General features: G+C 42.3%; 2 protein-coding genes across 2 annotated transcripts; one reads left to right on the top strand and one right to left on the bottom strand.

Moving 5' to 3' along the window:
• The first annotated feature begins 287 nt into the window (after positions 1–287).
• Positions 288–9,826, top strand: pdp1 (pyruvate dehydrogenase phosphatase catalytic subunit 1). Its single transcript, XM_080471294.1, has 9 exons — positions 288–395; positions 2,973–3,265; positions 3,348–3,515; positions 3,997–4,208; positions 4,545–4,626; positions 5,629–5,723; positions 5,815–5,983; positions 6,071–6,289; positions 9,093–9,826. The coding sequence occupies exons 2-9, from the start codon at positions 3,014–3,016 to the stop codon at positions 9,471–9,473; spliced, it is 1,578 nt and encodes a 525-aa protein (XP_080327420.1). The 5' UTR covers positions 288–395; positions 2,973–3,013; the 3' UTR covers positions 9,474–9,826.
• Positions 9,827–13,679: 3,853 nt separating this feature from the next.
• On the bottom strand, positions 13,680–25,897 carry cdh17 (cadherin 17, LI cadherin (liver-intestine)). The gene is made up of 19 exons (XM_080470616.1): positions 25,862–25,897; positions 24,206–24,262; positions 23,614–23,709; positions 22,836–22,973; positions 22,598–22,733; positions 21,175–21,333; positions 20,707–20,859; positions 20,092–20,297; positions 19,859–19,990; positions 19,619–19,769; positions 18,760–18,966; positions 18,600–18,676; positions 18,281–18,469; positions 17,624–17,868; positions 15,994–16,124; positions 15,688–15,912; positions 15,476–15,586; positions 14,861–14,977; positions 13,680–14,715 (listed from the first exon to the last, which is right to left on the bottom strand). Exons 2-19 carry the CDS (start codon positions 24,251–24,253, stop codon positions 14,633–14,635), a joined length of 2,604 nt encoding a protein of 867 aa, XP_080326742.1. The 5' UTR covers positions 24,254–24,262; positions 25,862–25,897; the 3' UTR covers positions 13,680–14,632.
• Between the last annotated feature and the right edge of the window lie 5 nt (positions 25,898–25,902).

The following is a 25,902-nucleotide window of genomic DNA, read 5'->3' as shown; positions in this document are numbered from 1 at the left end:
TTTTTACTACCATTAGTGGTAATAACAGTAGTAGTAGAGTTGATATGAGAACCTGACTAAGGATCGTAATAACATAAAAGCATGCGGGAGTATAAATCGTGCTGTGGGTAATAGATAAGCTTAATTGCGGCTTTACGGGCCCATTTACGCCACACGTTATCTCTCTGAACTCGTGCTACCGGGACCTTTAAAAGATTAAACGTGTGATTATAAATAAATGCACTTTCAGGGCGTGAGGAGTCGGTGTGACGTAACCACGTCTGTCAGTGCTCGTCCAATCAGCGTGCAGGCTCACCATGGCGCTCTGCTCGCGCTGGGGTGGGAGCGATACAGGCTGTGGGGTCGGCGGCTCAAAGACATGAACTTAAATAACTTCTCCACATCTTTCCGTTGAGGTGAGTCCGGCTCTTGTCCCACATTATCTCTTGCTCGCGGTTTTTTTTCTTTATATCGAGGCTTCAGACTTTTGTAAAGTGTCGCTCTGCGTTATTCAAGCGAACGTTTCCAGTTTGACCAAATTTGATGGGTGTAACCTGGACTCCACTAGCCGCTGTTAGCATGGTTCTGCTGGTTTTGCCTCGGTCAGTTAAATCGTATCTTTCACCGTCTTCTCGTGCTTTGTCGAGGCACTGCTTGTTAGAATTACTCGGGTCGCAGACTATTCATCCGTGTAGTTGGGTTTGGTTTAGTCTGCGTTGGAAATTCCGGTGGGTTTGCTCCTAGCGGAGGGGAGGCTGGGTATGTCAATAAACATGGCAACTTGTGAAGCAGCGCCCGCGTTGGGCTTTGTGACTCACGTACAGTTTGGGTTTAGGGAGGATTTTTTTTCTTTTTCTTTTTCTGTCACATCCTGATCCTACACAACACGGGCAGCCGAGGACACGGCCACCGAGGCTCTGCCTCTCTCCACCAGTACAGACTGACCGCTTTCACTGTAGGTTCATTTAAATTATGTAATGCGGAAACAGTATATGGAGAGTTCACGGAGCCACGTTCTAGGTCACTGGGCCATTCCCATTCAGAACATTTCTCAAGAACCAAATGTCAAGGCTGAATTGTTGCCCAGTCTATTTTTAGAAAGTCTCCTGACCTGGAGAGAGAGCTGTAACTCAAGCCAGAGGCCAGCTCCAGCTGTGCTATCTCTGGAAAAAGTTGTATTAATGTTCCAGGCTGAACAAAACTGAGATGTCTTGAATCTTTGATAAAAAGATCAGTCATTTTAGTCCCTATTTGTGTACGACACTTTAACGCTTCCCTGCCTGAAACCAGAACTCATCAGCATTCAGTAGTTGTAATTACATTCATTAGACCTTCGGGATCTACGAACTCTACTCCTCCCAAATCTGCCTCAGCACTGGTTCCCCTCAGGGCTGTGTGCTGAGGCCCCGCCTGTTCACCCTGTTAATGTATGATTGAGCTGCCAAACACCCAAGTTGTCATATAGTGAAGTTTGCAGACGACACAACAGTGGAGGGGACGCATCACCAACCCCGATGGGTCCAAATAAAGAAAGGATGGATCAACAGGAGGTACAGAGAAAACAATCTCTGCATCAATGTAAAAAAGACTCAGGAGTTGATGGTGGATTTCAGTAAGGGCAGACACACCTCCACCCCCTCTCCACTGCAAATGGGAAGAGCAGCTGTGGAATTGGTCTTTCAAATACCTGAGTGTACACCTCACCGAAGACGTCACCTGGAGCTGCAACAATTCCTGGTCAGGAAAGCCCATCAGCGCCTCTACTTCCTCAGGAAGCTGAGACACGCCGGACTGTGGAGCTCAGTCCTGAGTAGTTTCTACAGGTGGGCTGTGGAGAGTGTCCTCAAATGCTCCTGCATCACGGTGTGGCACGGTAGCTGCTCTGCTGGAGAGGGGAAAGCTCTGCAGAGGCTGCTGAAGGCTGCCAAGAGAAATGTCATTATAGACATTTACACCAGCAGATGCAGGAAGCGCTTTGTATCCTGAAGGAATGTTCCCACCCAGCACACTTTCCAGAAGACTGTTGAAGTCTGGTGGTGCTCTGCAGCCATCACTAGCCTACCTGCACTTGCACCTATTTATCGATGTTTACTATTGTTTATATAAAGTATATACAGTGTCATATCTTACTTTTCTATTCTATTTTGTATCACTTTCCATCTTATTTTTTCCTTCTTTATGTTTTGGCATCGACGGGGACTTGAGCACAGAATTTTGTACCGTGTCATGTGTGTATGGCAATAAAGAATCCTTGAATGCATTTATTTATTTGTCTATTACAAAATAAACATGTTTTGACATGGTGTACATTCAACTTTGTGGTTAACAGGGAGAATATTGAATTCAAGCTGTTGCTTGATTCTCAGATTTTAAAATTATTCTTTTCGGACAGTGTTCATGTTGTTGTGACAATATTTTACACTGTTGCACTTACTGATGTAATTCTAATACAGTTTTTTTATTATTTTTATTTAACTTGTTATAATTTATTACCTTTTAAGGACCTGAGGTATTTGAATACTTTGAGTTGGATCAGGTAGAATTGAGATGGTCACAGAATTACTCTTTTCTTTTGCATGGTTGAAGATGTTATGTCACATCTAATGCAAGGCATTGTTCTTATTTATGAAAAACAAAAATGCCGTAAGAGTAATTAGAAATTCAAGTTTTTCAACACAAGTATGAAATGCTGTTAACCAACAGTCTGGTTCTGCAGTGATCTAAGTATGTAGATGGATCTGATAAAAGAATATTCAAGTTTATCCTGCAGTCACAAAGTTGTGTCACACACTGTGCTTTAGTGGTATTTTGTTTACCAATTTTAGAAGCTCTCATCTTTTGTTCCCTCTTATTGAACATGTTACAACTTTAAACCTCATCATGCAAACTCACCCTTTTTGGGGTTCTTTTTGTTTCGTTTGAACATCCAGTTTTTCTTAAAAGATCATCCAGCTGAACGCAATACCATGATCTCTGCTGTGTCTCTCCATCAGGTGTGTCAGTGTTGGAGTGTGCCTGCCGAGCACCGTCAGCTATGCCTGTTACTTCCCAGCTGCTCCGGGGTTTGCCTCGTGCCAAGGTCCTCGCCTCTGGTCTGCTGCCGTGCCCACAACCTCAACCCCAGTTAGCCCCCGCCGTTTACCGACCGGCTGCGAGACGGCCGTCCCACATGTGGCAGAGTCTCCAGCCGACAAGGAGTTACCAGACGACCCCGGGCCTTCACAGTTACATCCTCACGCCTCCACAGGTCAACTCCATCCTCAAAGCCAACGAGTACAGCTTCAAGGTTTGTGGAGTCGCATGCAGAAAGCAGCAACAGCGTACCATTTGTGCATTTAAGTTCTCATCTGTTTGTTTTGTGATTCCAGGTGCCAGAGTTTGATGGGAAGAATGTGTCCTCGGTGATGGGTTTTGAAAGTAATCAGCTGCCAGCCAACGCCCCCATAGAAGATCGGCGCAGTGCAGCTACTTGCCTCCAGACGCGGGGAATGCTGTTCGGTGTGTTTGATGGTCACGCTGGCTGTGCGTGTGCTCAGGTGAAGGTCACACCATTACTAGACATTGCGATCTATATGTTCAGTATTTTAGACAAAACATTCTCTATTTTGGATGTCGAAATCTGTTCACAAAGTTGTTGTTTTTTTGTTTAGTATGACTTTATATCTTAGAAATGAATGAACTGAGCATATGTCAAAGCCGTTTACAACCAGATTATTTATTCATTGTCAACAGGCATTTTTTAAGTCATGTTTTCGAATGCTTCTTCTGTGTTGGAATTTACCTGAAAATTGTTTATTCAATCCATTAATTTTAATTAAGTAGCTCTGAACTCAATTATTGGAGTAGAGAAAATGTCTTTGTTGTAACTTGTCACCAAACTGTTCATAATTATATAGAATTAGATCAGTTTGTGATTATTAATTGCTCAGCTGTACAATGTCACATTCAGTTTCTTCACATTTGCTTGTATGTGTCTTATTGAAGTGTTAAGTTTTGCCACTTTCTTCTTCTCCACAGGCGCTGAGCGAGAGGTTGTTTTACTACATCGCTGTGTCGCTCCTGCCCCACGACACCCTGTGTGAGCTGGAAGCAGCCGTGGAGGCCGGCAGGGCCCTCAGTCCCATCCTGCAGTGGCAAAAACACCCGAACGACTACTTCAGCAGGGAGGCTCAGACCCTTTACTTCAACAGCCTTCGAACGTACTGGCAGGAATTAATAGATCTGACCAGGTGAGGAACGTGCACCGGCCGCGCCGCAGCTAAATTTAATCGCCCTTCAGAACAACAACAGCACATTGTAAATCTGCCTTTGTTCATTTATTTCAACAACTAACTTGACATCATTAAGGCACTTTTGACTTAGTGAATATTTCAGACTGGATTTCCTGGTTTTTTTATTTTATCTTCATGTGCAGCTTGTGGCTTCATGCCCACATCAACATCGACTTGGCCCTCACTTGTTTTGCCAATAGTGCTGTTGATAGTGTTTTTGACCTCTCTGTCTTCCTTTCTACACCTTGCTCCCTCTCTTTCTCTCGCTGTCTCTCTCTTTCTCTGTGTCGGCAGCCCGGGTGAAGTTCCAGAGACCCGTGAGGCGTTACTGAATGCCTTTAAGAGGCTGGACAACGACATTTCTCTGGAGGCTCAGGTGACAACTGCTGCTTTAACCCTTCAAGCCCTGCGGCAGTATATGTGCATGCGTCTCTTAAACACACAGTGCAGAATTGTTTTGGGAAACTTCCTGTTTATCTATTGATTGTACAAATCTTTATATATCAGTCAATCATGGAAGGAAGGGAAAAAATTGTATAATCTAGAAGAGAATCACGTTACATTCAGCTTTTTTACAAAAGCTGAAGGTACAATCTGACACCGACCTGCAGGCATTTAAATCCCTCCTAGAAACTCACCTGTTCAAGATCGGTTTTAATGTTCAACTGCTTAATCTACATTTTCATATCTACTTTTTGTAACTTTTATACTTGCTTTTTATTCAATCTGTTTGTTTGCTTTGTAAAGCGTCTTTGAGTGCAACACAACACAAAATAAATTCCACACCACTTTAACCAACAGTCAGTGTACTCGGTAAGAATACTCATCCACACAGGAGCATGTAACCGTGGAACAGAAAGGCCCTCAGGCCTAATCCAAACTCGAATTAGGGACATTCTTGCAATGAGGTCAGTGTTTACTACCACACCACTGCGTAAATGAATATCGTCTAACCCCATCAAAAATAACAACTAATTTATATTGAAAAAAAAAAAAGAAGTCTAACTTCATAGTTTGACTTGACATTTGAAACTTGCAGTGGTTAATTTGCCAGCAGCTTTCTGGGCTCAAGATGTTGCACACAAGATAAATGATCATAGCGTGCAGCACGTCCACATCAACTCAGTAGTTGGAGTCACTGATATTCAAGCCTGCATCAAACTGCATATCCATGAATTTGTTCCAGTCGCCACACTTGAATGCAGTCTCATAGAGTGGGTGACATATTGAATATCGCTATTAAACCTAGTTAGCAGTTTAAGAAATATGCAAGCATCCAAATTTAAACTTTTATGATTTAAAGAGGAGCTCTGGTGTCGGGACATCGCCATGTTAGATAATTCTTCTTGAGGATTAAATTTTCTCTGTTGTCATGTAGGTTGGAGACCCGAATGCGTTCCTGCACTACTGGGTTCTGCGAGTGGCCTTTTCTGGAGCCACAGCCTGCGTGGCCCACGTTGATGGACCTGACCTGTATGGAGAATAAATATGAAACGCTGAACTTTGACAGAGATGTTGTTAAACCTTTTCTTCATTCGGCATCTTTGTGTCTCTGTTCGAAAAGCTTCATAGCAAACGCAGGAGATGCACGAGCGGTGTTGGGGGTGCAGGAGGAGGACGGTTCATTCAGTGCTCACACACTCTCCAATGACCACTGCGCCCAGAATGAGGAAGAGGTGGCCCGGATACGGGGCGAACACCCTCCATCAGAGAGGAAGACGGTTATCCGTCAGGTACTTCATGCTCTGACCTGCTCACGGTTGTTGTTCTTATCACGACATGCGTTATAGAGAATTGCTCTCTGCCTGATTTGTCATCAGGACCGCCTGCTGGGACAGCTCATGCCATTCCGCGCGTTTGGGGATGTGAAGTTCAAGTGGAGTATCGAGTTGCAGAAGCGCGTGTTGGAGTCTGGGCCCGATCAGCTGCATGAAAACGAACAAACAAAGTTTATCCCCCCAAACTACCACACCCCTCCCTACCTGACGGCCGAGCCCGAGATCACGTACCACCGGCTACGACCGCAGGACCGCTTCATGGTGAGAGAGATCGAGCGCCACACCTCTGTGACTTACACTAATGTACTGCTACTACTAATAATAACCACTTTTGGTCCAAATATAAGATGACTCTCATTATATGAAAACCCCGAAGCTTTTTTCTTTTCTTTTTTTTTTAAGCAAAACTCATATTGGGAAAAAAGTTTACAAACCTCCATTCCACTCGTTTCCAGCCTGAGCATGTATGATCCAGCCTCCAGGCTCCGCCTCTTTCAGAACAGTTTTGTAATTCAGCATGACATGCGGGAGAAGTTTAGTTCCATCAGTGAGAAATGCCTTTTTACATTTTCACTAAAACTCACCTTACTGATTTGTTGCCCTTTTTGTTTGCTAATAATAATAATAGTAATAATAATAATAATAATAGATTTAATTTCTAATGCACTTTACATTTCAACCATCCCAAAGTACTACAGAGTAGAAAAACTGTTAAAATTTAAAAAGTTATTGGGGTCATTGAGTGATTAAAGGAACATCAAAAAATACTGGTGTTTGCTTGACGTTTCCAATCTGATTCCGGGGATCTGCATGTTTTTATCTCAGACTGATGACGTAAGGCTGAAACGCCAGCAGCTTCTCAGATTACAGCTGTGACTATGGCCATTGTGCTCTTACGGTTTTCAGTCATATAGTCATTCACTCTGTTTGTAAAATGGACACTTTGAGGACCGATGAGGCACTTTGATATATATGATCAAAAAAATCTTCAAACTCTGCTGTGTGTACTTAATAACATGCTATATTTTACCAGTTTGATAATAATTTGAATATCCAGCTGCATTGATCATCATCAGCTTAAGATGAGCTTCATAGAGATGATTACTTTCACCTACTTTTGATCCACTTTTCTCCAGGTGATCTTTGTATTGCTTCATTGTTCAGGGTCAGGTTACCATTTCCTAGATGTTTGAGAAAATGTATTTAAAAGACGAGACAGAAAGGAGCAGATATCTCTTTTTCGAGACGACGAATATAGACAACCTCACCAGCACAGCACTTTCATATGGTTCCATAGCTGGTCACATGGCTTTACAATAAAAACAAGAACAAAACACAAATTAACTCCATTTTTTTATAGATTAAAAGAGTGAAGTGACCCTCGCATGCCTGAGATTATTAGATAGTGAATTCCATAACCGAGGAGCCCTCAAAGCAAAGTCTTGAACTGTGGCGTCAGGAGTTCGGCTCCGCTGAAAGGACACTTGAGAGGAAAAACTGAAAGGGAAGCAGTAAATCTCAACGAGCACCGGTGTGATGTGGTCAGTCCTCCTGGAGCACCTTAAAATCAATCCAGGCAGGAAGGTTTTTGGATGGGCTGTAGCCTTTGTGTATCACAGTACTGTAGTTGTACCAGAGTGAAGCCAGTTGCAGAAATCTAATCTGGAAGATCACGAAAACATGCACAACCTTTGCCAAAGCAGCGGAGCTAAGAAATGATCTGCAAAGCGAGATCGTAAAAACCCCCAGTGAAGAGAACTGATCAAAACAAAGAACATTAAAAATACACTACACCGGGTTGGGAACCTTCGTCAGTCGGTTTTTTGAAAGCGGCCGGTGTTTATTATCGTCTGGAACGTTTTTAACTCTGTTATGATTGAGGTCAGAGCTGATGAAAATACCACCATAATAATCCCAGAAGGACATTTAGTCCAAAACAAAGCATCGCTGTAGGACAGTTGCTGAACACGCCTAACAAATCTCTTCTATGAGCCTTTTGTTTTTTTTTTTTAATTTCTGTGTTCCAATGTAATGTTCCTGGTAAGAATGCAAACCAAGTCGACCAGAAAGAACCTGTAACATCCCGGTGAACGTTCAGCATCCTCAACACACGATTCCATCCTCTTCACGTTTTTGTGCAGCTTTTCAAAAAACACCGAGTCAGCGTTCTGAAGGGAGGGCATGAGACTAATTCTAAAAGTAGGTAAGGAAGCCCACACGAGACACCGCAAAAGCTTTTAGAGCTTCTGAGAACATCAGTGAGGCAGGCATCAATTCAAAAGTCTGAAACCCTGGAGTTTAGATCACCGAGAGTAGAAGGAAATCAAAAGAATAAACATAATGGGTGTGAGGTAGGGGAGGTTAACAATGAGCATCAGCAAAGTGTGTGAGTCACGACTAATTACTCCTTAGAATTGATCAAAATGCTCCTCGGTGTGGTTGTTGTGCTCCAAATGGATTTCTTTTCTTTTCCCATCTTTTCTATGTACAAAAAAAAGAAAGAAAATGAAAAGCATGCTTCATAAATAGAGAATAGCTGGCTTCTTTATTAGATGACCTAATATTCTTTAACAGTGGAGTTTGAAAAAAAAAAAAAAACCTTTCAAGACCAAGGATTTATTCTTTTAATGAATGAGTTTTTCATCAAATGAACATGTGATTTAAAAAAAAAAAATAAAAAAAAAAACCTCAATGAGCTTCATCTTGTCACAGCAGCATTAACGGATATCAAATAGAAGTGTGAGTTCACCGAGCCAACAGTTTGGTCCAAACCTCGACTTTCCGAACAGAAAACTAGAGAAATGTTTTTATTTGATTAAACGTTGAACACAGAAGTAATTTATTTTAAAGGCGTTTTTTTTTTTTTCACCGAATGTAATTTAATGTGCATTTAAATCATTTTCATTGCATCTAAAGTTTCCTCCCGTCTGCTAAGGGCTTGTGAGGCTAAACCAAGGTCTGACAGGACGGCGAGTTTCTAATCCAGTGTTTTCCAGGTTTGGGCGTTGGAATACTCAAACCCCACAAATAGGTTTTTCACTCTAAATCTCCTTCCTGTGTGCAGGTGATCGGCTCCGACGGCCTCTGGGAGACTCTCCACAGACAGGAAGTGGTGCGCGTCGTGGGAGAATACCTAACGGGGGTGCACCAGCGTCAGCCGCTCACGGTCGGGGGTTACAGGGTCACCCTGGGACAAATGCAGGGGCTGCTGGAGGAGAGGAAAGCCCGCGTGTCCTCGGCCTTCGAGGACCAGAACTCGTCGACCCACCTGATGCGTCACGCTGTGGGAAACAATGAGTTTGGCACGGTGGACCACGAGAGGCTCTCCAAAATGCTGTCGCTGCCCGAAGAGCTGGCTCGCATGTACCGCGATGACATCACCATCATCATCACTCAGTTCAACCCTCATGTGGTCGGAGCGCAGAGACAGGAAGGGGAGTCCTGAGGAGCCGCCATCTCTCTGACTGTACTGTAGAGCTGCAGCCGAGTCTGTGGGCAAACAGGCAGAACTCTGTCCGGCAGTTTGGCCACAACTGCTTTACCAATATTTATGTCAGTTTGCCTGTTTGTATGCAGTGTTGCAGAAATGTCCAGTTTCTTATGTGGATATAAGGACTGGATCTGTACAGCTTGTGTAACGTGTTATTTATGCGGCCGGCGTTGTCTGGCTTCTCTTATAGCTGATAAGAAACTGTTAGAAACTGACATTTGTGCCAAAACCTTCAACTTCCTCGTCAGGAGAAATGACTGGTTGAAATCAAATAAATTTCCAAAGAGGATGAAGATAACTGCGAAAGTAAAGAGACAGTTTTTTGGTTTTTTTTCTGAAAGGGCTTTTAAGGTGTGGAGGTCTTACGAGCGCTTTTTTTTTTTTTATTATTATTATTTTTTTTCTTCAATAGAATATATAAATGAGAATGAAGTCACCAGTGTATAATCTCAGAGTCTCGGGGCGGCCGTGGCTCGGTGGTGGAGTGGGTCGTCCAATAACCGAAGGGTTGGAGGTTCAACTTGTGCTCTATCCAAGTCATTGTTGTGTCCTTGGGCAAGGCACTTTACCCACTTTGCCTCCTATGAATGGTGCATTAATGTCGGTGGTGGTCGGAGGGGCTGTAGGTGCAAAATGGCAGCCAGGCCTCTGTCAGCATGCCCCAGAGCAGCTGTGGCTACAACATAGCTTACCACAACCAGTGTGAATGAATAATGGTTTCTGTATGCGCTTTGAGTCGCCTTGAGAAAAAGGTGCTATATAAATCCAAGCCATTATTATTATTATTATTATTATCTCCTCAAACTAAAACTCGTGTTGTTACAAGAGAAAAGCACATGTAGGACAAACACTGAGGACTGTTGATAGTTTCCGAGGCCTCGTCTTTGATGCATTTATTGAGAAATATATTCTGCTTCTTGCAATGTCCCGTTTTACCTGTAGATGGCACTAAACACCACATACAGTCAAGGCAAATTGAATCGTGTTTCAGAATGTATGGCAACATTAAAGTGTGCTTAGTGTGGTTTAGATAACACTAAACACCACACACTGCTCCTTAAATGTTGCCGTACTTTCGAAGTAAAACACAATTAGGCTCAGCTGTAAAAAGTTTTTAATTTTAGTTCTACTTTAACACAAGTGAAGTCGTGGCAGTCAGGTCAGGTTGAAATGCCGGTAGTGAGTCTCAAGGTGTTCATACTATGAATACTCTTAAGCTTCATGCTGCAGTGGCTCGTATGCCGTCAATCACCTGTGAAGCTCAACATATGACGCACAATTTTGAGTGGAGATTGATTCATTTACTACGAATCTACCACATATATATATATATATATATATATATATATATATATAACGCAAACACGCTGTAGTCATGGCGGTTATTCTGTTTGTTCATGAAGACGCTCACTGAACCTCAGCTTCTTACTAAGACATTTCTTGATGCATGTTTTTTTTTTTAAAGATCATTAATATCACAACTTTGTTATCTCGTGGGAGTTTCTCGTTAACACGAGTGGTGACAGCAGACTAATGGACACAGCTGATTCCCAGAGTCATTGGCTGTGTGTTCGATTGTGTTTAACATGAATGAGCGGAACGTGCATGAGAAGGAGGCTGTATGAATGATTCATCATATATTTGTATGTGATACTTCTATGTATAAATTATAACTGATATGGGTTAGCTTTTATATATGGAATGGTTTAATAAAATCCTAAAAACACACACACATCCCTGGTTTTTCTTTTGTTGGTGAAATCGTATTTTAGGCTTTTAATATAAGAAGATATCAGGTATAAAGTGTGAAACTAAATAAAATCTCACTTTTTTCACAATTTACAGCTAAAAATAAAATGCCATGAACGTCTGGCTGGATTTTTGTGGAGTAATATAGTCCGAGCAATGCGTAATTTAAAAAAACAAGCAAATTTAATTTTGTTAGTGTACTGTAAGACTTTAGTGCTTTAATTTGTCATTTTCTGGAATCCTATCCAAACATTACCTGATCTACACTTATCTGAATTTGAAGAAGTATTTAATATTAAATCGTCAGTTTAAAAGCAAGTGAAGAAAGGAGAAAGGGTTAAAGGGTTAAAGGGTTAAAACAACGTGAAATGGGATATTTGGAAGTGACCGTATGACAGGAGTTGGATAAAAAAAAAAAAAGCCACAGCAGTAAAATTATAACACGAAAAAAAAAAAAAGTATGACAGTAGTTGTGTTTACAGCCACTAGAGATCGCTATAGAGCCAAATAGTTAGGGGAAGTTCAAAGTTTACTATCTGAACTAAAATGAGCCTCTTAGTGAATTAAACATGTTTGACATGAACATGTTTTTGCTGTTTTCAGACTTGAATCATAGAACTTCCAGACTCTACTTTGTCTATTATGTCAAAAATGTGTATTAAGTCAATAACATCAGCTGAGAATCTAAATGTGAAACTTGTAACTTCACATTAAATCTACATCATTGTTACAATTTTAAAGCCTTTTTCCAGATTAAATGCTTCTGAAAACATGAATTACTTAAGGGCATTAACTATAGGATGCACTTACGCTCTGTCCTCTGAAGAGATTAAAAGCATTAAAAATTTGTTATAAAACATATTAAATAAAACCTATTTGTTCTGTTTTGTCCGTTCTTTTCGAGGCACAGCTCTCCATGACATGGACATGCCTCATTTCCTCTCCAGTGCAGGCTTTTGTCCTGGAAAATCTCTTGAAAGCAACCTGAGTGACAGTTTTTTTTTTTTTTAAAGGAATATAGTCACAAGCTTTTATTTTACCCCGTGGGCGTAAGACAACGTGTGCGTTGTGAGACAATCGCCCTGCGTATTCAGCCTGACTCACTCGCCGCTCAATAGCCGACACTTGAGCTACAATTTCACAGCCGAGGCACTGAGCAACCAGTTCAAACAATAAACAGAACCGTGGATGCAGCCGCAGCTCCGTTATGTATGTTAGCTATGTGTGGGCCTAGTAAGTTCCGTCAAGACCATATCTACTCATTCATTTGATCAAATAGATTTTTTTTTACATTTATTTCATGATTATTTCTTGAGCTGTAATGTTCAATAGTAAGTTTGGAAATCACTGTTCTCTGTGCTTATATATTGAAGTGACAATCACATGGACAATTTAAGATTTAGAAACTGTTTTAAGGCGACGTGTGTCCTCAAATGGTTTATGCTGAACTCTTTAACTCTTCAGGCTTTACAGTGTGTGTCAGATCACTATGGTACTTCTATATTAGGATAATATGCTTCTCTACTGCTGGGGCAATAACAGAGGACAGTTGTGGGGGTGGTGGTGATGACAAGGTTTTGATATCCAGCGTCATCATCACATTATTTACACTAAAGTTTTGTCCCACCTCTGCTCTTCTGTCCTTCAGCTGTTCAAAGGAAATCTGTGTGTGTGTGTGTGTGTGTGTGTGTGTGTGTGTGTGTGTTGCTTTGGAAAGTGTTGCTGGGACACAGTTAGAGAAAGAGTCCAGACATAAACAGTGAACAGGCAACATGTTGAGTTCATCATTTGGAGGCTCATCCCACCGCCTGATACTCGTCTCTACGTTTGACTTTTAGAAGTTACAACTGACTGCCTGATGACTCATCCTCTACACACACACACACCCACACACACACACACACACACACACACACACACACGAATGTCGCTGCACATGTTGCATGTTAATGATTGCTACGACATGCTTTTTTTTTTTTCTTTCACGCTTTGCTCTCACATGTGTGTATATGTGATGTTTTTCTTTTCTTGTTTTGTGTGTCGACAGCTCTTTGTGTTGCACAAAAGCCTAAGAGCCACCAATCAAGCCTTCCTCCTTTTCAGCACCACTGACAATCTGTGTCCTGTCTCCAACTGTCAAAGAGATGACTCAGAGCATCCCTCTGTGTAGCAGCCGCCGCAGAGCGGCCTCGACTGCTCAGCCACGGACCAGCGGGGGAACGAGAAATGGTACCGACTGTAAACGCAGAGTGAGTGTTGCTGAATTATCCAGACAGAAGAAAGAGGCGGTGGAGATAAGTGGTTCGCATCCACCTGAGGTGAGACAGGCCTCATGTCACCCGTCACCTGCTGCACCGCGGGCGTAACGCTGACATGTGGACGCGTTCGTGAAGAGACGATGTGAAAACCAAAGTGGCTCCCAGTTTCTTTGTTTATTGACAAAACAGGGTAGTAATTACACTTTACAAAAAAAAGAAAGAAAAAAAGTAGAAGAAGAAGAAGAATTGCTGCTTCTCTGAGTTGACAAGTTTTCTAACCAGTTGTTGTATAAGAGTTTTTGAATACATTCAAGCAGAACAATGCAAAAACGACACAATAAGCCAGGAGCCAAAAGAAATACCTGGATCATGGTGGAAGTTCAAATTGTCAACGGAACAAAGTGACTCCGGGGAAGATTTTAATAAATTAAGGCAACACGACCAGGATCGCCTACAAGATTAATTCAATTTGCAGAAACAAAGAAGAAAAAAAAAGTTTGCGCAACACCTATAAATGAATTCCGTTATGTAGGTTTAAAAAAAACAACAAAAAAAAACAAGCAACTGTATTTATTAAAGAATAATTTCAGTTTTAAGCTTCAAATTTTAGATCATGTTCATAATCTGAGTCTCGCTCCTCCTCTTCAAGAAATCTTCATGAAATTATTTGACAAATTAATGTAAATGTAAATTAAACAACAGAAAACAAAACACTACAATGAGTCCGTAATGTTGAATGTCATTATACAGTGTGATAGTGATTAAAACGTGTGTATTTAATGCATGTTTAGGTGCTTTATGATAACGAGTCTTCCCAGAAACATAGAAAATCCAGTTGAATGTGTTTCAAAAGATATATCTCATCCATAAAAGACATATGATAATCTATGTTGCACAAATTGCAAAGCCTTTTAAAGGTGCAGTATGTCAAACTGGAGTACCGATACTTTTGTGCATCAGGTGGTAGTAAGTTACTGTAATACCCAGTTTATCTTCAGAATTTTAGTAGTTGGTTTAGCTCTAAACGAAAATAAACAAACAATTCATACTTTCCCTTTTGTGGAATTTTTTGAATTTGTAGATATAAATAAATCTCTCAAAATAACTCTACATGATGGCGTTCCTCTCTTCCTCGTTTGGGGTTTTCTTGCTTTTTTTATTACGTTTGATGACGACAATGAAGACAATGGCTGCAAAATGAGGAGACAAAACAGAGAAAAGAAAAAAAAACAACCATGAGTCAGTAAAAGCAGGGACCAAAGCAAAACCATTAAAAGTTCACATTATGTTCAATTGGTTTCTAACATGAGATTTAATTTCCTGTGTCAGTCTTACCACAGAATGCCATGATGCCGGCCAGGATCCCGATGGTGACTCCCAACCCGAATTTGAATCTGTGTTCCCCCGGCTTCACGTAGCAGTATCCCAGCTCGGTGCAGTTACACACTTTCACTACGAAGGAGACGGGACACACCGATCAGAGGGGGGGGGGGGGTCATAGCACAGACTTTTAACACACACAAACTGATGCTATGAAAAACAACATCATCAAACATATATCATCATCTACTTTTAAGTTGATGAATTGCAGAAAATGGTGGAAGTGACACGGCTTTGTTGCCAATAGTTTGTGAACAGGGATGAATAAGATTAGTTGAAGCATTAAAAATATCCATATTAGTGAAGTCAATTTACTATTTGATGAATGGAAGTCTTCACTCTTCTACCTTGTGATCCTTTCCTCTTCTTGATGTGTCAAAAAAAACTGCTCGTCAACTATTACAAATCAAGTGTGTATGTGTGTGTTTGGTACACTCACACACACACACACACACTCAGGCTATAATAACATCGTGGCATTGAGGACACAATGAAATATTACATGATATATTAGTTTAGTCTGCTGGTGAAGCAGCTTCGAAAAAAGCTAAACCTAATTAATCTGCTCACCATCAAACTTGTGGGCAATCCCCATCCCTGTGTTGTCTTTAACGTCGATGAGAACCGGGAAAGTTTTATCCTCAGTAGGGATTTTCTTCAGGATCAGTTCAACTGATGTATCTGCATAACAAACAGAAGAAAAGCAACAATTGAAATGGACAAGCTTCTCTCACGCGCACCTATCTATACATGCTGTCCCGTTTTGACTTCGGCAGGCGTACCATCGAGTTTGCGCAGCTCCCAGTTGGGTGACTTCTTCCCGTGTTTGAAGGTAAAAGTGAACGGCTGGGAAAAAGGCTCGCTGTCGGAGTCACGAGCCTTGACCACCACAGGTTTGGGGTTCTTCATGCAGATGAAAGCTTGACTTTCGACCAGTTGGGGGATGTTGTCGTTCACGTCCAGCAGTGTCACATGCACAACGCGCTCAGAGGATTTCTCCCGGTTGCCTTTGGAGGGAAATCAGAGCGCGTCAATAAATCGGTTCTTCTTCTTTAGATCCTGGGGTTTTTTGTTTTGCCGTGTCTCACCCTTCTCAAAGGCGGTGACGGTGACATCGAAACGCTCCGTTATCTCTCTGTCCAGCTCTTTTTTGATTTTGATCTCTCCCGTGGACTCGTCAATTTCCAGCCAGCCACGAGAGTCCCCGTCCAACTTAAAACTGCACACAGACAAACGGTTACGTGATCACCAAGAGTTTGGACTGGTCAGAAGATTTGACAGCGAGCCGGTGACCAAGGGAAATGAAGGCTGTCAGAACAAATCCACTGTCTGTTTTCTGCACAGGTCACGGTCCGCAAAGACCAAACAAGCAGCCAGTTCTCTATTCTGATGCACCAGAACAACACTTAAACTGTATGTGGTGTTTGTGTTCAGTCTGGGAAGGGAAATGTCACATCGATTTTAAAACAATATTCATTTCCTCCTTCTGAAAAACTCAAATAAACACACATCGAATACATCAGCGACACCTGATGTGACCTTCAAGACCATTTTTCAAAGTCCTGTAGATATATTCTACAGATGAATAAGTCTAATAGCGACGCTGAAATATGCTTGTGAGGTTATGTGAAGGAATAAATCTTTGTTAAAAGGGAGTAATGAAGTTAGGATTTCTCTCTGTTGTTTATTATTGTTGTTCCAATACAAGGGGTACAGGATTACTGCCCTTTTAACGATATCATCTGAAACAGTGGCAATCAAATAAACAAAACTAATAATATTGCTATATCTCATCCAGCAGTTAAAAAGTAAATCATTAGAAACTATTTTCAGCTGCTTGGTAAAAACCAACTTCTTAAAGACTGGTTGGAAAATCGCCCCAACCAGTCATTAGTCAGTGTTGTGCATGCTGAGGATCATTTGTAATTAATGAAGTATTAGTTGTTTCCTTAGAGACCGTGTAGTTACTTGACTAGGTGCTTTAAAAAAAAAAATAAAAATCAATCCGCTTGGGAAAGTAACGTTTGTGTTACTTTTTATTCTCTCCCTCAATAAGGATGTCAAATAAAGTGATGCGAGGCATCACAACTGTGTTGGTCACTCTCGTGAATGAATCACGTCTTATACTAAAGTTACACCCGGACATTTGTGGTTCATCAAATAAATTCAATTACTAATGACAACGATAGGAAATACAGAAGCTCTACAACAGGAGTAAATAGTAAAGTGCTCCCTTGAACTTCATTCAATTTGAAACTCAGTACCGCCAAAACCATCAACAGCATATTCAATGTATCTCCATAAACGCTCCCTGCAAATCCTATATTCACCCATGATTTTAGTCGACAATACTCCATAATACTTAAACATGGCTGAATAGAGCATTTGTGTGAAACCTAGTGGGTAAATATTTTATATTATAAAGTAGTTCCCAACAAATCATATATTTGCTCCATGTGTGAGTGAATGTTTGGTAAGCATGTATTTGGGCCCAGAAAAAGAGACTCTGCCTACAAAGTCGGTCAATTCATCATCGCTGCTTCACGTCTCTTTTGCGACATATGTGGCAATAATAACAATATGAAGTAGTACCAGACTGGTACCAGCATCATCTTTGTTGTTTTCTACTTCATGATGTGTCACCAAGATTTCCCTGATTGCACGTGGAGCGGCCAAACGTGCAGCGCCAGTTGAAGCCTGCAGCTGCTGTGTTTTTACCCGATGTCGTTGCCTTCTGGGTCTTTCGCCTCCACGGCGAGGAGTACGGATCCCTTGGTGATGTTCTCGAACACGGTCACGTCCAGAACGTCCAGGCTGAACTCTGGGGCCTCGTCCACATCGGTGACGGTCAAAAAGACGGAGGCGGTGGATTCGCTGCCGTACTCCAGACCTCTCATCAGTGGCTCGGGGTTGCGAGCGTCAATCTGGAGATTGTAGGTGGGAGACGACTCAAAGTCCAGAGGCTGTGTGGGGAAAGGAGGAGCTGGTTAGGAGTAGTGGAGAGTAGACATGATGGTGATTTGATCATTCTGAGCCGTGGTATCTGCAGGCTGCTGATCTCGCTCTGGCTTGATTAAATAGATAAAACCACTGGACACAGACAGTAAAGCTGAATTCTAATCAGACATTTGAGTAATGGTAATAGTTTAGACAATAAATAATCCCTAACTCCTACAACCAGTTATTCAGGCAAAATCTTTGATGGTTCCATACCTTCTGAAGATGACTCATTTAGTAGTCACGGTCACTAGTTATCACTATTTCAGACTTACTTCCAGCTGCAGCAAACGTTTACAGCATGTTGTAAATACAAAAGCATAAAAGGCGACAAATTGAGATCCAAGCGTCTGAGTGGACATTTTGAATCTGGGAGACCTTAGCTATGACCAGATGACCAGTGCCGTTGCCGTCGGTTTCCACGGTGAAGACTTGGTCGTCGTCGCCTGAGGAGATGTGGAACTGGATCAGGGAGCTGCCGCTGTCGGGGTCGTCGGCGTCGGTGGCGCTGATGGTCAACACGGTGTGGCCCACTTCAGTGTCCTCTGCCAGGGTGTGGCTGCCATACTACACACACACACACACACACACACACACACACACACACACACACACACACACACACACACACACACCACAGTGAGCACATCAACCAACAAGACGATAAAAAGAGTGTGTAAGACATTCCCATACTCACATCGGTCTTCTCAAACAGCGGCAGCTCGTTGTTGACATCAATGACCTTGATGAGGACGTTACAGTCGGTGCTGAACTCTGTGGGTCAAAGGTCAGGGGGGTTTTTGATCATGGGGGTGAAAATCAGTTCCAAAAACTGTTCTTGTGGGTCCAGGCGTTACCTGAGTCACTGACTCTGACAATGAGGTTGTAGATCTGGTGCTCTTTGCGTTGCAGCATGCGCAGAGACTGGATGCGGCCGGTGTGATCGATGGAGAAGATGTGGGGTGTGGAGATCGGGTCCTGGGACACGATGGTGTAAGTCAGCTGAGCATTGAGAGTCCCGGCTTCGTCGTCATCGTGAGCCGTCAGGTTTCCTATCGGACTGCCTGGAATGACAAAGACCAAATATTATCCTGCGCATTTATCATAAAAATCTTAGTATAAAAACGTACTTCTCCAATGTCTTGTCAACAAAGGGGAAATCACACCACCTTAAACCAAAAGGGAGTGTAAAGGAGGTATAGGCTTGTATTGAGGAAAAGAAAAAACTGTTCAAAGTATATTTTTGACCCAACATTTCTATTAGTTTATAACATGGTCTTACATTGAGCACTTATCTTGTCAATAGAAAAGATTTCAGTCCAATAAAACAGACTTTTTTTCTTTTTCCTTTTTTGTGTTTTCATCTTAACATGTATAGAGCAGACGGACTCATTTGAGAGTGACGGTAAAGTAGGGTCCAATTATTAAGTTAACTCCTGATGTGAATTTACACACAGTAAATCATATAAAACCTTTAGAAAGCTTCAGTGGATGTGGTAGTACATATTTATTTATGTAAATAATGGGTTATTTGAAGTGATCTTAAATGCGAGTTAAAGATGTTTAAAAAAAACAAAACACAGGCCATGAGACAGAGAGACTCAAGCGCCCAGGAAAAGTGAAGGCCGGACAGAGAAAAGTACTTTCTTAACAACCTTTGAGCACACTGTCTTGTTCTGGAGGCTGTTATGTAATAGTCATTCAGACACGTCTTACCTACAGGCTCGTTTTCCTGCAACTCAAACACACTCTCCTCATTTTCACACACTGGAGCGTTGTCATTCTCATCCTTCACCAAGACTAGAATTTCCATGGGGGGATCCACCTCTCTGTCGTGGTTATCCTTCGCAATCACAACCAGGATGTACTGAAAGCAGAAAAAAAACACGAGTTGAAGAGAAACTCAGAGCAAATCATATCTGCGTGAATATATTTGATGCAGCAACGTGTTTCTACCATGTCCTTCTCCTCTCTGTCCAGCTCCTCTGTGAGCACGATGTCCCCACTTTCCCTGATCTGGAAGGGGAATTTTATCTCTCGTTCCTTCTGCACTAAGGTGTAGACAGCATCGGGATCGTTAGACTGGACCTGAATGTAGGTAGAGATGGGAGAAGAACATAAAAGAAGGTTCGCTCGAAGCAAATATAAAGGATAAAGGGGGAGATCTTCAACATGTCTATCTAACACACCTTTGCAATCACTACGGGGTACGATTCCTTCAGGTTCTCTTGAACGGTCAGTGGTCCAGGATTCACCCACAGGTTCTGCTGCACAACAATGTGCACTTTGGCGTTTCCACTCAGTGCAGTATTTGAAGCTCCTCCCAAGTCCTGCACGTTCACAAGCAAGGTGAAGTCTGGGTCTTCCATGGGGTCGATGTTTCGCCTCCTCATCTCTGAGACATGGGAGGGAAGATGGAAGTTACCATTAGAGTCCCGGCACAGCTGACAAAGGTTGGGGGTCATAAACACTTTTCAATACGGCTCTTATTTTGAACAGGAGAGTCACGTGGATTCAGCTCAAACAGTCTGGCCCCAGCTGAACTGATCAACTTAACACCCAGTGAGTCACATGACCACTATTAATCGCCAGCAGTGCTTCATTACAGTGTGTCTCTACTGACATTAGCGCAGTTCATCAGTCACGAGCATCAGCAGTGGAGAGTTTAAAGGAGAACACTAATCCTTCAGCCAGAATGGTTTTCAAGAACTGAGAAAGACAATACTAAAAACAAACAATATGTCTGTCCTCTGATTGAGGAATAAGCAACAATTTGCCCGATGTATGTTCATCTGGAAACACACCTGCTCTCTCCACGCAGGTGAAAAAGGGGTTTTTGTCATAGGGGACGCTCTGCGCCGTACAATACTCGTCAAACTTCTTCTTCAGGGACTCGGAGCTCTGCTCTTCTCCTTTGGCATACTGGATGCCCTCTCGAGCCTTCAGCATCTTTTCACCTGTTAAAAAGACCAACATATTATCATCATTCATGCTCTACACATCACGAGCGTGCCTTCACAAACATGCGCTGGTGGCCGGAGAGTCATTCACATGCTCACACACACTCAAAGTAATCACAGATCAGAGTCACGCGACATTTAGGCACCGTGCCTCCGGTCACCGTTAATCTTGAGCACCGAAGATGAGCTGCGTAATCTGGATTTACAGTGGCACTATACTGCCAGATTACAGGCAGAGATAGACAGATTACAGACTTTCCCACAGATGCGGCTCCCAGTTGTGGCCCTCTGTATCGTGTTTGTGGGCATCACCTTGCTCTGTGGTGGAAATCTCTCCGGTGTCGGGGTGAACCTGGAACAGGAGAACGCTGTGCTTGTTGGGGATCTGGCTCGCCAGGCTGTACCTCAGGTCAGCGTTGGCGGTCGCAGGGTCGTCCAGATCCGATGCAAACACCCGAGTAAATGGTGTACCTGGAACCACGGCCAGAGATTAAACAGAGAAGTGATTCAGGTGACCGTGGGGAAATACTGCTTATTCCATCTGCTTAATAAAAATACATGGGAAGCATTTATATTTAAAACAGTAAAACCTGCTGCCAGAGAACAAGATGCTTTAGTTATTCTCTAAATTTCCTCTCTCAGTTCAGATCTCCAGCACCCTGCAGCAATAAACTCATTGAATTTGTACTAAAGGTGGATAGATGTTTTCAAACTTCACTACTAGTGCTCATCTTGTGCATCTTCTATACATGTTTACTGGAAATGTGTTGTGATATTCTTGACACTAGTATCTTTATTTCATGTTTATCAAATGAATTGAAATGTGGAGGTTGTGAAATATCTCCTATGTTGTGGCTGTTTTGCAGTGTTTTCACTTAGTTCCACATTTATCCAAAAAGCCTTTTTCTAACCTTTGTTTTTATTCATTGTATTGGTTTTAGTCCACGTTTTACACTTTTGAACTAACAAACACACTGTTTAAATTATTGCAAACAATGAATAATAAATGATTGTTGTATACACTATAAAGTATAATGCCGTTGTCATAATGAATTAAAAATCATTTGTTGATTAATTTGAAGCACTCTTTGTTCAAAATGTGCTTTTGCAATAAGAGCACATGATGTAATGTTTAGTTTAGTGGACTAAACTATGGCAGAAGGGAAATATCACCAAAATAGCAAGAAACAAGTGAACGGCGTTGTTGCCTGACCATCTGCCCACTCTCAGCCCACATAGTCCTCTCACCCATTAGTGACCGAGCCTGATCCCGTGCAGGCAGCCCCTCTATGTTTGGTCTGTGATGATGGGGAACAACACATAGTTATGCCGAGAGGACCCCATGTGTACTTTTCCATTGTGACCCCAAGCACCGTCCGTCCATCTCATCCTTGAGCCCCCATAGTCCGTTGAAATGATGTTTACTATGTTTTCTTTTGTCTAACCTAATTTGCAAATCGAAGTCATGACTCATTCGTTTTCCATTAGTGACCTGACGAGCTCCCACGCAACGGGATGAAGTACTTGACCCGGACAATGGGTCCATTCTGAACCCATATCCATGGACCCCTGTTTGTTTCTGGGTGACAACAATAAGCCCACTGTGCACACGTTCATGTGGGCCTGTGTTGAAATTTCTTTATGTAACATTGTCTCCGCCCCTTCATTTTCTTTAAGTGCTTAAAACACACTCGCACACACACACACACACACACACACACACGCACACACACACCTGATTTACTGTTTTCTCGAACCATGGCTGTGTAGGTGCTCTGGTTGAAGACCGGAGCGTTGTTGTTGACATCCAAAACATTTATGGTGACATAAACTGGGCCGGCTACGACTTCGTTATCTGCCAGGGCCTCCACCTGGAGACACATGGTTACACATTCAAACACAGGTACGCAGGAGTTCTCAATGTAATGCTACAGTGACTCAAAAGCTCTGTGAAGACGAAGAGTTTGTGCTACCATAGCGATGAAATGTTCATCTTGAGACCAGTCCAGGGGTTTTTCCAGGAAGAGCCAGCCATCTTTTGAAATCCGGATGTGGTTCCTTCCTTCTCCACTCAGCCTGAATCCATCCACATTTGGCTCTTTCACCTGGAACTGTTTGATAGACACAAAGTGGAAATTGGCATTATTAGGAGATATGTGAAATCAAATTACTCAAAGTGAACATGTTTTCAAAAATAGAAATGTTAAGTCCTGCACTATATTACAAAGTACTTACAAAATCCTGTGTTGTTTTTTTTAAATATGCAAAATCAAAGTATTTTTCTTCTTTCTGAATCTATTCTGTTATTAATGCTTCAGAATAAAACAGTATTAAACTTCTCAGGTAAAACTGCAGTTTTACATATGAAAGACTTTAAAGTGGGTAACAGAAGAAGAAGCATAAAAATCCTCAGCTCCCTTGCAGAATTGGGATATTCTTCAAAAAAAGAATGTGTGTGTCCGTGTGCACATGAAGACAAAGAAGTCAAAATGTAGTGGACCAGAAGAATGAAGAGCAGAAAATGAAGCAGCGGTCTCAAACCACTTTAAACCGAACACACCGATGGCGACAGCTGTCTTGCAAGGAGCTTGGCCTCCACGAGGAATACGTTCAGCGTCTTACGCCAGGTGAGATTGGAGACTGGACCAACTCTACCCACGGAGCCACAGTCACTCCTGTGCAGCACAGGCGCCTCAAAATTCTACTTCAGTACCTTTAACACTGCCACGGCAGCCATGTGTGTGGATATACCTGATATAAGGGGAAGGGCACTGGTGTTCCTTCGGGCACGTCCAGCATTGTGTTGTCAAACGGGCCCTTCTTCTCCTCCAGGTCCGTCCCTCCAGCCTGCCGCCACACAAGAACAGAGGACAAAGGTCTGACACAGGCACGGGTCGATTGGAAATTAAACCTTTCACACTCATGTTGGCATTTAACACTTTAGCTCAGAGTTTTTTAGCTGAAAGCAGTCAAGCATTGATAGGCCAGTTATTTATTGATCAAAAATGGCCCGACAATGGGCAAATTCTGATTTTCCTCTCCGGGACGAGGATCAAAGTCTGCACACGCAACAATGCTCAGGGACATTCACACTCCAGTGGTTTCAATTCTTCCTGCACACATTTTGTATCTTTGCAGACATGCAAGAACATTATCTTTTCACAGGAGGGTTCAGATTCTTCAATATGCGCTCTCCTTTACTTCCTGTGTACCGAACGTATTCCGAATGAGAATAAATCAAAAGCATGGATACTTCACGGATCTTTTCGCAGGTTCGTGTGTTTGAATGTTCATTACATGAATATTTATTGGAAGACAGCAGTTGGCAGTGTTATGTACTCACAATGCTGCACAGCAAGGGGAGCAACAACAGATGCACCGCGGGAGTCATGATCGCCGTCTGCGAACGATGACGAGGTGGATGGAAGGGAGGAGGAAGAGGAGGAGGCAGAGGAAGAGCAGGGGAAAGGAGAGGAGGAGGAAATGTGGGAGAGAAAATATTGATATATGTTGAGAAGGAAGACGAGACATCAAGTGAGGACTTTTCACATTAGCGTTAACAACATAGATCACTGTGCTTTTGAGCCGGATCATGTTCAGTAAACTGCAGAACAAATGAATGTTGGCTGTGACACTGAGCAATACGGTTCAGGTAGAAATCTTTAAACCCACTGCTCCTCAGTGCAATATTACTTTCAGTTAGGTACAGTGTGTTATTGATTCACAAAGCGAGCAGCTGCGTCGAGAAAATGTGTCCTCTGTCCTTGAATTCACACATGGCCGTGCTATCTCGCTCTCCAGGCCTCATACTTTGAGCTTAATGGGAACGTGAAGGACGTAGAGGCGTGACTCCACCTTCACAGCCAGGTGACCAACCCACTGTAGTGCAAAGGAGAAAATGAAAGCCAAAGGGTCCAACACAGAGGACAATTCAAAGATTTCTTTCATTACTATTAATTCATTGTAAAAAATTCATCTGGCATTGTTGCATTTAATCCATCTGTCCAACCAGGTGTTATTTACGCTGAACATCGTGAATAATTGAGGCCTAGTAAAACACGGAAAGTGACTTTTGATCAGTATACTGTATGTCTCAGAACCTTCAGTCCAAGCCTTTTAACCACATATTCAAAAAGTTAAAATAGCAATATCCATTATATGATCATGATAACAACACTGTTTAACACTCAATCACAATAAACACACACACATAAAAGCCTTGACTGTATTAAACAAGAGTATTAGACAAGTGTCAATAAAGAACATGTTGAATGTGTGTGCAGTGCCGTCGGCAGCGACAGGGGAAGTCGACTGATTGACTGAAGGTGACTTTGAGTCATGACTAATGACCTTTTTGTTGCGCCAGACACTTTAAAAGTCGACACCACTGACTGCCACACCTTACGAATGGAAACTTTAGCAGAAGCCGTCAGAAAGCTTTCACGCACGTTCGCTGATATTTACAGTATCTCTCCGCTTAGTTCCACTTCTCTGCTGGATGATGTACATTATAGTCGGTCCTTCACTGCGATTACTCACGTCTAGACTTGCAATGATTAAATAAACTTCCACTGAGGGAATTAATCATTGGACATGTTTTTACCAGGAGTCACTGAAGCTGGTACATATGGGCTGTGCCACATTTGCAGGCCTCACTGGATGACCTTTGTCTGAATGTATTCCAGGAGCTTTAACTTTGAAATTAGTGTCCAGCGCAGGAAACTTGACAGAAAAGTGACAGATGTTGAGAAACAAACCAGGAACCCACTGAAATGTCGAGGTCAGCGGTCAGATATGTCTCACACTTAGGCCCTGCCAAAGTCAAGTCAAGATCACCAAACTTTTAGAACAATCTGAGAGCATTTGACACATTTAACACACAGCCTACAAAAAACGCCCCATGCAGTTTAGTTTGTTCTTTCCAAGTCCCCCCCCCCAAAATAATGTCCTAATAATGAATAAAATCTAAACCCCGAGACAGGAGAGTGTGGTGACTTACCTGACAGGAGAGATCGACTGAGTCACTCCTCAGCTTGAGAG

Source organism: Lipophrys pholis (genome assembly GCF_963383615.2).
Source record: "Lipophrys pholis genome assembly, chromosome: 9".
Classification (NCBI taxonomy): Eukaryota; Metazoa; Chordata; class Actinopteri; order Blenniiformes; family Blenniidae; genus Lipophrys; species Lipophrys pholis.
Note: the sequence above shows the minus strand (reverse complement) of the source record. Positions and strands in the feature narration are given on the sequence as shown.

What these genes read in the sequence shown, in the direction of transcription:
- cdh17 (XM_080470616.1), bottom strand. Translation starts at nt 24,253, where the DNA reads ATGACTCCCGCGGTGCATCTGTTGTTGCTCCCCTTGCTGTGCAGCATT. An exon ending in CACCTGCGTGGAGAGAGCAG is followed by an intron (nt 20,298 to 20,706) that starts GTGTGTTTCCAG and finishes CCCATGTCTCAG; the next exon opens with AGATGAGGAGGCGAAACATC. An exon ending in CGGCATCATGGCATTCTGTG is followed by an intron (nt 14,716 to 14,860) that starts GTAAGACTGACA and finishes CTCATTTTGCAG; the next exon opens with CCATTGTCTTCATTGTCGTC.
- pdp1 (XM_080471294.1), top strand. Translation starts at nt 3,014, where the DNA reads ATGCCTGTTACTTCCCAGCTGCTCCGGGGTTTGCCTCGTGCCAAGGTC. An exon ending in CCAACGAGTACAGCTTCAAG is followed by an intron (nt 3,266 to 3,347) that starts GTTTGTGGAGTC and finishes TTGTGATTCCAG; the next exon opens with GTGCCAGAGTTTGATGGGAA. An exon ending in GGAAGACGGTTATCCGTCAG is followed by an intron (nt 5,984 to 6,070) that starts GTACTTCATGCT and finishes ATTTGTCATCAG; the next exon opens with GACCGCCTGCTGGGACAGCT.